This window comes from Panthera onca, chromosome C1 (assembly GCF_046562875.1).
Source record: "Panthera onca isolate mPanOnc1 chromosome C1, mPanOnc1 haplotype 2, whole genome shotgun sequence".
Classification (NCBI taxonomy): Eukaryota; Metazoa; Chordata; class Mammalia; order Carnivora; family Felidae; genus Panthera; species Panthera onca.
In genome coordinates this window covers 180,438,286-180,451,458 of record NC_138346.1, presented here as the reverse complement: position 1 = coordinate 180,451,458, position 13,173 = coordinate 180,438,286, and the positions used below count along the sequence as shown (strand labels likewise).

Sequence of the window (13,173 nt, the reverse complement as noted above, 5' to 3'; positions counted from 1 at the left end):
AAAGCACGGTGTGGGCACTTTAGTAGTAAAAATTGCTGGTTGACTTAAGAGTACCTAATCTCTTCTCCTGGTCCATAATATCTCTTTCTTTTGATTCTTATTCTGAAGAAGAAAAATGCTCTTAATCAGAGGCTCGTAAGACATAATCAGTGGCTTAGTCCCACAAGTTAGTTGCCTGAAGAGGACAAATACAGCAAGTACAAACATATCACATCTCTACTCCCCTCTATTTTTGTTGTAATAAGTAGGCTCTCAAAACTAATTCTTATATAATTTATATATGAAATTCTTATACAGTTTATATATTAAAAAGCCTTTTTTTCTGGTAAACCCATAATATAAAAATAAGAGTACTTACTGCCAATAAAAGGATCAGACTGGAAAAAATCCAAGTTTGTATCTGCAACTGGATCAGGCAGTGAACTTGATTCTACATTAAATGGATCTCCCTAAAAATAATTTTAAATTAAAAAATATTGTTTTAGGAACCAGTTTTAAGATGTAACATTTTAAAATATAACATGCTATGAAAAATCAATGAAAGGTAATATAACAAATATTTCTATAGTCATAAAGTTCACTTAACACATTTTTCTTTCCTTAGCCTAAAACAGTATATAACCCATCCAGAAAAACCAGTAAAAGAACACTTACATATAAAATTATTTTTTACCTCTTTTGAATGTCTGTCACTATTAAATTCAGAACAAACTTTCTCACTAACAGCTGTAGTCACCGCTTCGTTGTCATCAGTCACACCAGAAGGCAGTATTTCAGGACTACTTCTTGCCTACAAAATATTAATGTTACATGGACTAACAATGTATTTTCTACTTGTCATAGGAAACTAACAAAGGATAACCAAAACATACTAAAAAATACAAAAGACAAACAGAACATATTCATTAAATGAGTTCTTCTCTTAAAAGCTTTCTTAGGAAAATGGTATCATCAAGTATCGAAGTCAATCAGGCCAGAAAACTTCAGGTCATCCTTAACTACTTCCCTTTGGTCATCCCCCAGCTAGCTTCCAAGTCTTGCTGAGTCAACCTCCTACCTTCTTCTCAAATCCATTCCTTTTCATCCTCACTGTCACTATCATCCATTTATAGTATCATCATTCTGGTCTCTAGCTCACTGTAAAAACCTTCCAAATGACTTCCTGCTTCCAATATGTGCCCTTCCAATCAATCCTTCTTATAGTAGCCAAAATAATAGATCTAAAATGTGAGTCTGATCATGACCCTTCTGGTTAAACTTTCTTCAGTGGTTTCCCATTGCTTTCTGGATTTTGACCAGTAGGTAAAAGGGCTTAAGAAGTGGCAGAAATCTCCATTTTATATCACCCTATGTTTTTGAAGGATAACCGAGTAATCTGCCTTTTGTACTTAAAAGAATATTATATAATGAATCCAAGATTGCAATGCCTAAATAAAAATCAGTTTGTTAATTTTATATCTTTTATATTTCTCAAGCTTGTATTCTTCTCATCATCATTCCTCCAATTACTGCTTAAGTTTAGGCTAAAACAGTATCACACAGACCATTCCGATAGTTTCTTAACAAATCTATGTGTCCAGTCCCACTCCTGAATCCATTTTCTACATTTTCTAAAAGGTAAATACAATCATGTCACTTCTTGCTTATAATTCTTCAGTGGCTACTCAGTGCAATAAAATAAATCACCCAATGCTTCAAGATGAATCCGAATATCTTACTCTCTAGCCCTTTGTAACCTAAAAGTGGTCATTTTTATCCAGGTACACATCATAATCACTTGTGGAATTTTTTTGTAAAAATATATGTACCTGGCACCATTCCAGAAACTCTAGTTCAGCAAGTTTGGAATGGGGTGCAGACATCTCTATTTTAAGAAAGAGGTAATGCAGGTAGCCACTATAAGAAAGCCTCATCTCCTATCAATACTCTCCCCACCATCACAAGATGGCCTTCAAGAACTTCTTGTGACCCTATGAGGCATGTTTTCTCCCATCTCATACCTATGCAAATGCTGTTTTCTCTGCCATGAACATAGCACCTTCTTCTTTACTTAACCCTTCTTACTCTGAAGCTCACCTGTATACCTTTCTCTACAAAATCTTGAGCCCCCTCCAAGCTGTCCTTCCTAAATATCCTGTGCTTCCTTTATCACAGCCCTTTAACACAGTGTAACACTACTAGACTGTATGCTACTTAAAGGCAGGGCTAAAGTCTTTTGTGTCTGCAGCTCTCACACATAATACAGCAGCACTGCTGCACATAGCTGGTGCTCTCTAAACAGCTGGTAAATAAATGTCCTCAACATTATGAAATAAAGAATTACTTTCAGCATCGGGTGAGAGTACTTAAAAAATGTTTTATAAAGTTACTATCTATAGAGCTGTTTTGAAAACACACTTTATAATTAATTGATTGAAATTATATTTTACACTAATTAAAACTGTTAGAACTGCTGAATCAATACCTACTATCTGCCTCTTAGAGGGAAAAAAAACAAAAACAAAATTCAACCGTCCTTAGATGAGGCAAGGCCACATATTTATATCAAGTATGATGTCAACAAAAACTTTTCTTCTTCTGAAGTTGATTATGGAGGTTATGTAACTATTAGACTCACTGGAGATTCCTGGTGTATGGGCTCAGACTCCAGGTTGCCTTGGCCTTCAGCATGCTCATTAAGGTTAGCTGTTTCACTGCTGCTGGTGCTGAGGCTGCAATAATCTGTAGCACCATTTACAAGAATGCTGTGTGGGCTACTGCACCAATTTAACTGATTATTATGGTTTTCCAGCTCTTTCATCTCCATCAGTTTCATTTGCATCTGTCAACACAAAGTAGAAATACAAAACAGAATTTATTACTAGAAAGACTCACAACAGAGAAATAGCTATACCCTTAGACTGAGTCAAAGATAAATTTGCTTCCATTAAGGAGAATCCTCTGGGGATGCAGTATGACTTAGAGATTTCAGTAATCCATCCCAGAAAGTTCTCCTGAAATTCCAGTAAAAATGGATTTGCTTTTGTACATCTTTTGAAAGTTTCAAGAATTTTGATTCAAATATCTGCATTTTAGTGTCCTTTAGGTATAATTGGGTAAAATGTCAGGGTATTGGGAAAAAGATAGCAAAGTAAGAGAGCAAGAGAAGATTTTGTGATGAAGCATGGGAGAAATAAAGGAAGTTGAGGGAGAGCACACAAGGGTTTGGAGCCATCTACACTCCTATTGGGAAGGAAAGGAGTGAAGACGAAGGTAAAATGAACTACTGTCCTATGCTCTGGCATTATTTATTAATGGGCTAGAGTCCTAGGAATGGTCTCTAAAACTAAGCTATTCTAAACATGTTAAATAAAGGACAAAGTATTTTGGATTTCAGTATCCAAGTGACTTTATATTTCTGGGACAATAGGGGGACACAGAGGCAGAATTCAATAAGCTGTAATATTCAGTATTGAAAGAAAAAGATTGGGACCAGAAGCACGAAAAAAATGCTTATTGATACCAACAACTATAATAAAGAAAAATAAATTAACAAACATCTCAAAGAAACTGAAGAGAGGTCAGAATCAAAATATGTTTCTAGTTGGGGTGCCTGGATGGTTCAGACAGTTGTGTGTCCAACTTTGGCTCAGGTCATGCTCTCATGGTTTGTGAGTTCAAGCCCCGCATCGGGCTCTGTGCTGACAGCTTGGAGCCTGGAGCCTGCTTCAGATTCTGTGTCTCCCTCTCTCTCTGCCCCTCCCCACTCATGCGCTGTATCTCTCTCTTTCAGATATAAATAAACATTAAAAAAATATGTTTCTAGTGAAAAGGAGTAATGAATGGAATTTTACTGAATAGTGCCCATTTTTCATAAAATATATTTTTCATGCTACATTGGAATTCCCTTTATTTATTAGCATGTTGTGTGGTTGTTTTGTTTTGTTTTAGGAATCATAAAAATTACCTATTAGCATTTCATAAATCAAGTCTCAATTCCCCTAACCTTATTTTCTGCATAAGGTTTTTAAGTTGCTCATTTTGGAATCTGTAATTTACCAAAGGTCTTTTCAGGGTCATCAGCTGAGAAAGGAACACTATTTTGGACTGGGAGACAGATGTCAATCAAGCTCTATCACCTTCAACTCTCTTAGTCAAAGTTTAGTCTCCAAGCTTCCACTTCTCAACCCATGAAGTAAGAACTATCTCCACAGATGATTAAATGAAGCAGAAATTTTTGAAAAAACTCTGTAAAATGTAAAGGTCTGTGTAAACAGTGGACATTGAGTATAAAAGTGCCTAGCACACTGCATTTCTCACTATTATACCAATTAAATTTTCCTATTTCTTTTCCACTAATTCATTCCACATTTAAAAAGTTAAAGACCTTGATCTCTTTGTGGGCAGGGACCACAACTTTTGCCATCAACTTTGTATGTCCAACATCTAGCACAATGATGTACACCGTAAGTGCTTTTATGTTCATTGAATGGACACAAGTATTGTGTTTATAAATTTAAACAGTGGGTTATCAGTAAGCATATGTATCTACCAAACTGTACTGTATTGAGAATTTAAACTAACAATCCAAAATACTACACATTTGTAACACATAGCATATGCCTTGTATATTCCTAGTGCTATTGAGTTGTGGCTTATAAATATTTTTTTACTTTAATCCATAGAAAGAAATAGATTTTACACCCTAACACAGTAAATATATATGTATTTATTTGAATATGCATGTACATAAACACATATATAGATACACTGATCCATATAAATAATTTACACACATGCACACACACATATATACACATACAATTGTGAAAAAATTTCATGATAGTACTTATCCTTATGCCATGTAATGCACCCTGATGTTTTCTATTCTGTCTTATTTCATTTTTATTTGTATTCATTTTTTCAAATACAAAGTATGTCTTTATTTTTTCTAAACAAAAACAACCGGTATAAGTATATATATGAATGCACAGGCACACAAAGACAGGTGCATCCATGTGCAGACAGAATTCTAAAAAGATACCATACTGCAAACATTGTTTTTCTCCAGGAGGTAGAATTATCAGACTTCTCACTTGCTATTTTTACAAATGTACATAGTGCAGTGCTCCATTATTAACAACAGTTAATTTGATCTTTTATACATTAAATACTTGCAATGTATATGAGGAGAACAAATGTGCATGTATAAAACAATTTTATGCTATTTGGATAAAACAATTTTATGTTTATGGGTAAGGCAGTGTTTCTCACTGAGTTGGGCACAATCACTGACTATACAGGCCAGGGAGATGTTTTCCGTGGGGACCAGAGGCACAGCTCTCCCCTTGTCCATCTGCTTCAGAGCTGCCCAATATCTCCTCTATATTTTCCCATTTCTGACTTTTTTCTTGTTCCTGACTGAACCTCCTAAAGCTCACAAAATTATTTTAACACACCAGGCTGCAAGCATTTGAGGAGCGATAAGATGACATTTATTCGCTTCCAGTTATCAGTGGATGTCAAGTTGGGTCGGCTTCATGGAGTCTGAAATAATGAACACCTCAGTGATTAGCAGCACTAAAGACTCAAAAGCTTTGAACGCTTCAGGACACTCTTGCTTTATTTCATTTTTTAAAAGAATTTTATCATGACCATTAAATAAATTTCAATACCCACTACACCTTTACAGTCTAAAATTTAAAACCTTGGGGTACTTAACTAGCTTAGTTGGAAAAGCATGTGACTCTTGATCTCAGGATTGTGAGTTCGAGCCCCATGTTGGGTGTAGAAGTGACTTAAATAAAAAACTTAAAAATAAATGAATGAATGAATGAATGAATAAATAAATAAAAGAATTTTCAAACCTTAAATACCCATCATATAGATGAAGCAGTATGTGGAAATACTTGCCAATCAAAGAGTTCTATGTAGGACAATTTATTCTTTATAATTACTTCTGAGACAATAAAATCTTGAACAAAACTAGGCTTTCCCGTGTCTCGCTCTCTCACGCAACTCTCTTCTTTCTTAGTCTCTGCATAAACTTAGAGGATATAGAGAAAAAAAATCACACAACTAACACAAGCTCTATCAGAATGCCAGAAACACATAGATTAAAATAGTATGTATCATGTAAGTAAGATACATAGACTTAAAGCCAGAGGTTCTTTGCTTTTTCTTACCATAAATACAAGGTAAGAAGATGAAAATTCAGCAAATCAGAAAATTTTTCTTCAATTATTCCTTTTACCAGAAAAGCTGTCTGGCTTTAAAGGGCAATTAAAACCGCAGGAAAATTTACAACTGGATTTTCATTTTTATAGACCCATGGGAAAATACTGCCCTTTGTGGGAAAGACACAAGTCACTCAGTCAAATGTAAGAAATTGCTATGTTTGTTCTTTCCTTTTTTATTTATTTTTTATTTATTTTTATTTTTTAAGTAAACTCTACACCCAACATGGGGCTTGAACTTATGACCCCAAGATCAAGAGTCCCATGCTCTACTGACTGCGCCAGACAGGTGCCCCTGGTATGTTTGTTTTTAAGGTTTGGAGATCAGATGCAAGGATATAATTCCTTCCACAGATCCCAAATATCTTCTGGCACACTTGGTAGAATATTTTGCTGAGATTATTTTCCTTGCTCATAAATACTGTTTTTATTTTCTCGGTAATAATTTATAATATCCAGAGTCCTTTCTACTTTTCTCATTTATGTTCCTTCCTTTGAAAAAAGTCTCCTTTCAAAAACCTCAAAGAAAATGAAAAGACAAGCATGATATGGGGAGAAATTATTTGCTAATCAAATATCTGATAAAGAACCTATATCCAAAATATATTTTTTTAAATGCTTGTAATTTCATAATAATTAGACAATCCAATTTTTTAAAATGGTCAAAAGACTTACACAGACATTTCATCCAAGAGGATTTACGAATGGCTAATAAGCACATGAAAAGATGCTTAACATCACTAGTCATTAGAAAAATGCAAATTAGAAACTATGGGACACCACTTCACACACACTAGAACAATTATAATCAGTTAGGTAGGCAATAAAGTGTTGTTAACATTGTGGAGAAACTGGAACCCTCATATATTGCTAGTGGGAATGTGAAATGGTACAGTGACTTTGGAAAACAGTTTGGCAATTTAAAGTTTAAAAAAATTTTTTTTTAATGTTTATTTGTTTTTGAGAGAGACAGAGCACAAGTGGGGAGGGACAGAGAGAGAAGGAGTCACAGAATCTGAAGCAGGCTCCAGGCTCTGAGCCATCAGCACAGAGCCCAATGTGGGGCTCGAACTTATGATCTGCGAGATCATGACCTGAGCCAAAGTCGGACACTTAACCAACTGAGCCACCCAGGTGCTCCTAAAGTTAAAAAAAAAAAAAAAAAAAAAAAAAAAAAAATTTTTTAAAAATTTAATCAGAACTTCACAATATAACCAACTATTCCATATCCAGGAGAAAGGAAAACACATGTCCATATGAAGAATTGTATGCAAATGTTCATAGCAGCATTATTCATAATAGCCAACAAGCAGAAAGAATCCAAATGCCCATTAATCAGTGAATAGATAAACAAAATACTTTATAAATACACAATGAAATAAATGTTGATACATGCTACAACACAGATGAGCCTCAAAAACATTATGCCTGTGAAGGAAACCACATGAAAAAGGCTGCACAGTGTTTGATTTCATCTACATGAAGTGCTCAAAAAGGCAAATCTATAGAAATAGAAAGCAGATTAGTAATTACTTAGGGGTAGAAGTGGGGACTCACACAGATGGGCACAAGGGATCTTTTAGAAGTGATAGAGATGTTCTAAAACTGGATTGTGATGTTTGAACAATTCTAAATTTACTGAAAATCACTGAATTGTATGTACCCTTAAAAGCTGTGAATTTTATGGTATGTAAATTATACCTCAAAAAACCAATTTTAAAAAAAACTCAAAGAAGAAAATTATTTTAAAGAATATTCATTCAGTTGGTAGCAGTCTCACTAGGATAGCATTCTTTTGGGTTACCTGTATATTGAGTACCTATACTGGGATAAGAACTACGCTAAATGATGACAGAAAAAAATGTGTAAGTTTCTAGACCAAAAAGCTCAGTCTGCTTGGGGAGACAGACACAGAAACAAATATTTAGGGGAAAATGTTATGAATGCCGTAACAGAAGTCGAGTCCAATAAAGGCAGGGTTCAGAAAATGCTATAAAGAAATAAGAAGTTAAGCTATGTCTTGCAAGATGAGTGAGCAGGTATTCACCTACAAGAGAGGGGAAGGAAATATATTAAGGGTAGGGCTTCATTATACATAATAATTAACTGAGAACACTGGACTACATGTTAGAATATCTGCATTCTAGGCTGTGGCTCCTTTTTAAAGGCTATGTAACCATAGGTGAGTTGCTTAATGTTCCTTGGCTTTAGCTGGTTCAAATTCAAAATGAAAGGAATGAGCTACATGATCTCTCTGCTCCTAACTAACCATCTTACTATCATTCTACAAAATACTATTCTCCACAGAGGGAAGCCCAGAAAAAAACAAAGCAAAAGGTCTATACTCTGGACTCACACAACATGGCACGTTTATCTATACAAAGAACAATTTTCTAATAAAAAAAATAAAGGTCTCCAAATGAGCAAAACTGGTTTTAAGATCAGAATCCCAATTTTGTAAATTTTGTTATTTACAAAAATAAGCAACAGTTAGCAAGCATTTATGTACCAAACACTACGCTAAAATGTCTCACAGTTATTTAAGCCTTTACATTGCATTTAATCCTTACAACAGACCTAAAAGGTAGAAGTACTGTTAATTTTCTAATTGCAAAGATAAGGAATCTGATACTAAGGTAATTCACACAGTTAAGTGGCAGAGACAGCACTTAAACCTAAACCATGTAACCACAAAACCCATACTCTTAACCAGGACTCCAATGATAATAATCAGATACACGATGTATAACAGTCTTAATTTATGACAGGCAACAAAAAACCTATTTGTACAAAATTAATGAAAAATGAATAATAAACTAGGCAGAGGGTAAAGGAACACAAGTATTATTCACTAAGAGGATATGGTGAGGCCCCGTTTGAGCATGTTTCTCGCTGTCACAAAGACTTACTGAACTGATTTCCTGTTGTGAATCTTGGAGGTGCTGCTGAAGAGGTCCGAGCTGAGCCTTCCCTGACTCCACACTCTCCTCCAATTCTGCCGTTTCTTGCTGTAAGCGACTCAGCTCCTCCCTAGCTTTGGCCAGCTCTTCCTCGTAAGTGGAGATCTGTGATTCTTGACTAGTCAATTCAGCTTTCAGGGATGAGATCTATCACATGGAAGTGAATGAGAAGAAAGAGAGATAAAAAAGAGATGTCATTAAAATGTTCCATAATGCAAATATGTTTATTTGTTTAGTTTACTACTGTGGTGTTTTTTGAAGTTTATATTTTTGGTAGAAAAGCGCAATTAGGGGATGAATAGAGGGAACTTGAAGGTATAGGTACCATACTTTCAGCTAAAATTTAGAAAAGTAGTACATTAAGGGCCCTCTTTCCCCTAAAGAGGGCCTGTAATTTCCGGATGAACAGTGCTCCAACTCCTTCATGTGCCCCAACTGTTGATTAGATTGCCACCTAACAACAACAGCAACAACAATAATAAGCAAAGCATGTTCCCATCTTACACCAGGAAAAGCAACCAAGGTATGGATACAGACAGCAGCAAATGGCCACTTTACCAGCTGGGCCTCCTCAGCGCATTTCTTTCTAACTTCCTTCAGTTGCTCCTCCAGCTGGGATTTCTGCTCATCTAGTCCATCAAGGAGTTCCTGTACTTGCTGTTTCTGGGCCTGTAATTTTTGCAGATTAGTATTCTCCCTTTGAACTTCATCTTGAAGATCCTGAAATACAAGAAAATTAACATATTTATTATCTTTGGAGAGAGGGGAAGGTTAACAATTTTTAAAAGATTACCTTAAGGGAAAATAAAGTCTCATCTTATTCAGCATATTATGTTGGTGGATTGGAGGAATCCTAGCTTTAAATACGGTCTTTACTTGAGGATTTCTTCCCTAGACTCCAGGTTTTAAAATCCAATTTGCTTACTCAAATCTGTCCTTCGATGTCCGATGAACTTCTTGAACATGTCAAAAACAGAACTCCTGGCATTTCCACCCCCCAAATCTGCTTTATCTTCAGTCTTCCCCCTCAGTTTCTCTGGCCAAAAAGAGCAGCATCTTCTTTGACTCTTCTCTTTCTCTCACATCTCATCTCCATCGTCAGCAAATCTTACTGCTTCTTCCTTCAGAATATATTCAAACTGACCATTTTTTTTCCTCTACCTTGGTCCAGGTCACTATTATCTCCTCCTGGATTGCTGCCTTCTAACTGGTTTCCCTGCTTCCACCCAGGCTACCTACAGTTTATTTTCAGCACATCAGCCACTGTTAAAAACCTGTGTCAGATGAGTCACTCCTCTACTCAAAACTCTGCATTGACTCCCCATCTCCCTTTCTATAAAAAGTCCTCACGGTGCCCTATATCTCTCAACTTCGTTTCCTACTGCACTCTCCCTTGCTCAGCCACTCTAGGCCTCACTGCTGCTCCTCCAACAGGTTCCTCTCAAGATCTTCCACTGATTACCCCTTCTTCCTAGAAAGTTCTCCCCCCAGGTATCCATATGGCTCAGTCCCTCATCTCTTTCAAGTCTTTGCTCAACCATAACCTTCTCAGTGAGGCCTTCCTCATCAAGCATCGCCAGTACCATTACAACCACCTCCCTTCCCTAAGTCTCCTTCATATATACCAATAATTTTATTCATTTTCTAGAACAGCTTTACTAAGATAAATATACTGAACAACTCACCCATTTAAAGTGTACAATTCAATGGTTTTTAGTACCTTTACAGAGCTGTGCAACCATCACAATTTCTTTTAGAACATTTTCATTGCCCCAAAAAGAAACCCCATACCCACTAGCAAGTCACTCTCTATTTCCTTCCCAATATCCCCAGCCCTAGGCAACCACCAATCTACTTTCCATCTCTAAAAGCTTTGTCTATTCTGGATATGGAGAACCATTCATGCACCCCTAAAAATAATGATATCTTTTTACTAACATACTGTTCAAAGACCCCAACAATCATTCATCAGAGTAAGAATCTAAGAACAACAAAAGAAAAACTTAGAAGGTTCTGAATTACACACGATTTATACAAAACAAGGACGTCTACAATAGCCCTTATAATGTGCTAGGTATTGGTCCAGGCTCCTTACATACATGAATTCATTTATAATCCATATGACTGACCTATGAAGTAGGTACTATTGTTAATCACATTTTACAAATGAGAAAACTGAGGCAGAGATGGGCAAGTACTTGTCCAAAGTTACAGTTAACAGGTGATGGATTCAAACTAGGTTCTGATTCTAGAGTCTGAGCTCTTAATCACTAAGCTATACACAGTGTCTACAGATTAAACTTTCACTAGTACACCACTATTTCTTAAATACATGTAGATGCTTGGGTGATTAAATAAAACATTGAACAATGCTTTTAATAACTGATTTTTACTTATATTTTCTCAACCAACTGATTAATCTAAAAGTGCAACTACTATCATGCTGCTTTCTTTAAAAAGTTCCTTTAAAAGGGCCAACACAATAGATGATCATGAAACCCTTCTTGTGCGTAAATTCCATGAGTCTATGTGATCATAGATTCGTAATGGTAAGCTCCACTAGTATTTTATCATCAATTTCCCAGAATGCCTAATATTTTTTCATGCCTAAATTTTTAACCTTGCCTATACTATTAACTGAACCATACTCAAAATGAAGATGTTGTTTTAGATATGCACCTGGCATTGGCCCTCAATAAATACATGCTAGTTTTCATTGTCCTTTCCTTGACTCATGCTTTATTTTTCTGCCTTTGTTTCTTCCTATTACACATGTCCAACTTTCTTAAGAAAACAATTCATTGTAAAGAAGAGTTCTTTAGTCACTCTGCTATAAAATACATAATGGCTCCCTCTTATCTGTGGGATAAAGTAAAACTGCCTGCAAGGTACATTAGAACCTTTAATTCTGGGCCCCACGTTATCCTTTCTCTTCTACTACCCTCTTTTCCTTATATTCACCAGTGCCCCAGCCTCAATACACCATCTTCTTTCTCCAAGACACAATATACTTCAATGTCCCTGTGCCTTTTGCCTAAGCCATTTCTTCTTCCTTGAGTGCCCTTCCATACCATGATTATCTGGAAACACTATTCATTCTTCAAAGCCCAGTCAAATTTAATCTCCTCGGACTCACCTTGAGCTTCCTTTACTTATGTTCTTACAGCAGTTTGTACCTAACCTCTATTACCACACTTACTACACTGTATTATAGTTACCTCTAAATAATAAGCTGCTGAAGGACAAAACCAATGTCTCACCTTTCTTTGAGGTTCCACAATCTAGTATAATGCTAGCACATTCCAGATGATTAAACAATGATTTGTAACTATCACAAAGTTTCTAGTACCTGGGAGAAACTATTGGAAAATGTGCCTGAGGTTGATAGAAAGAAAGGATTTTATGTTCTTTTAACATGCTGTGAAAAGCTTCACCCTGTATTTAAACTATAAGTAAATATTAATAGTAGCCTCAAACTGACCTAATAAATGGTTTTTGTTAAAATACCACTTAAGTTTCTGTACTGGTTCAATATTTTTATAGTCTATAGACCAAGACTGATCTGACATTTAAAATCTCCATTACTGTATGTGGAAATAATCTTTACTGCTTTAGCATTTTACTATAACATATACCTTTCTTACATTTTTAAGCGTTTATATTTGTGCTTTTTTACATAATATTATGTACTATTATTTTTTTTAAAAGAGAGAGAGTACGCAAGTTCGGGAGAGGGGCAGAGGGAGAGAATGGGAGAATCTCAAACAGGTTCCATGATCATCCTGGAGCCAAAATGGGGCTCAATCCCACAGACTGTCATATCATGACCTGAGTCAAAAGTAAGAGTGGGATGCTCAACCACCTGAGCCACCCAGGTGACCCTATATGCTTACTCTTCAGGAAGGCAGGTTCACTTTAACACAGTAACTTGAAAAACTACAGTGGATTGAAAATTTCTTATAAGTCAATTATAAAATATTTTTTAAATGCCACCTGCA

At 35.8% G+C, this 13,173-nt stretch overlaps 1 protein-coding gene across 3 annotated transcripts in view; it reads right to left on the bottom strand.

Annotated features, from left to right (window-relative positions):
• EPS15 (epidermal growth factor receptor pathway substrate 15) overlaps positions 1 to 13,173 on the bottom strand; it is a 155,813-nt gene that overhangs the window by 41,138 nt on the left and 101,502 nt on the right. For all 3 annotated transcript variants that reach the window (XM_060625110.3, XM_078451914.2, XM_060625111.3), the window contains exons 14-18: positions 9,734 to 9,895; positions 9,125 to 9,322; positions 2,618 to 2,821; positions 674 to 790; positions 359 to 449 (exon numbers count right to left, since the gene is read on the bottom strand). In XM_060625110.3, the coding sequence (XP_060481093.2) occupies positions 359 to 449; positions 674 to 790; positions 2,618 to 2,821; positions 9,125 to 9,322; positions 9,734 to 9,895 (772 nt within the window). The remainder of the gene's footprint in view (positions 1 to 358; positions 450 to 673; positions 791 to 2,617; positions 2,822 to 9,124; positions 9,323 to 9,733; positions 9,896 to 13,173) is intronic.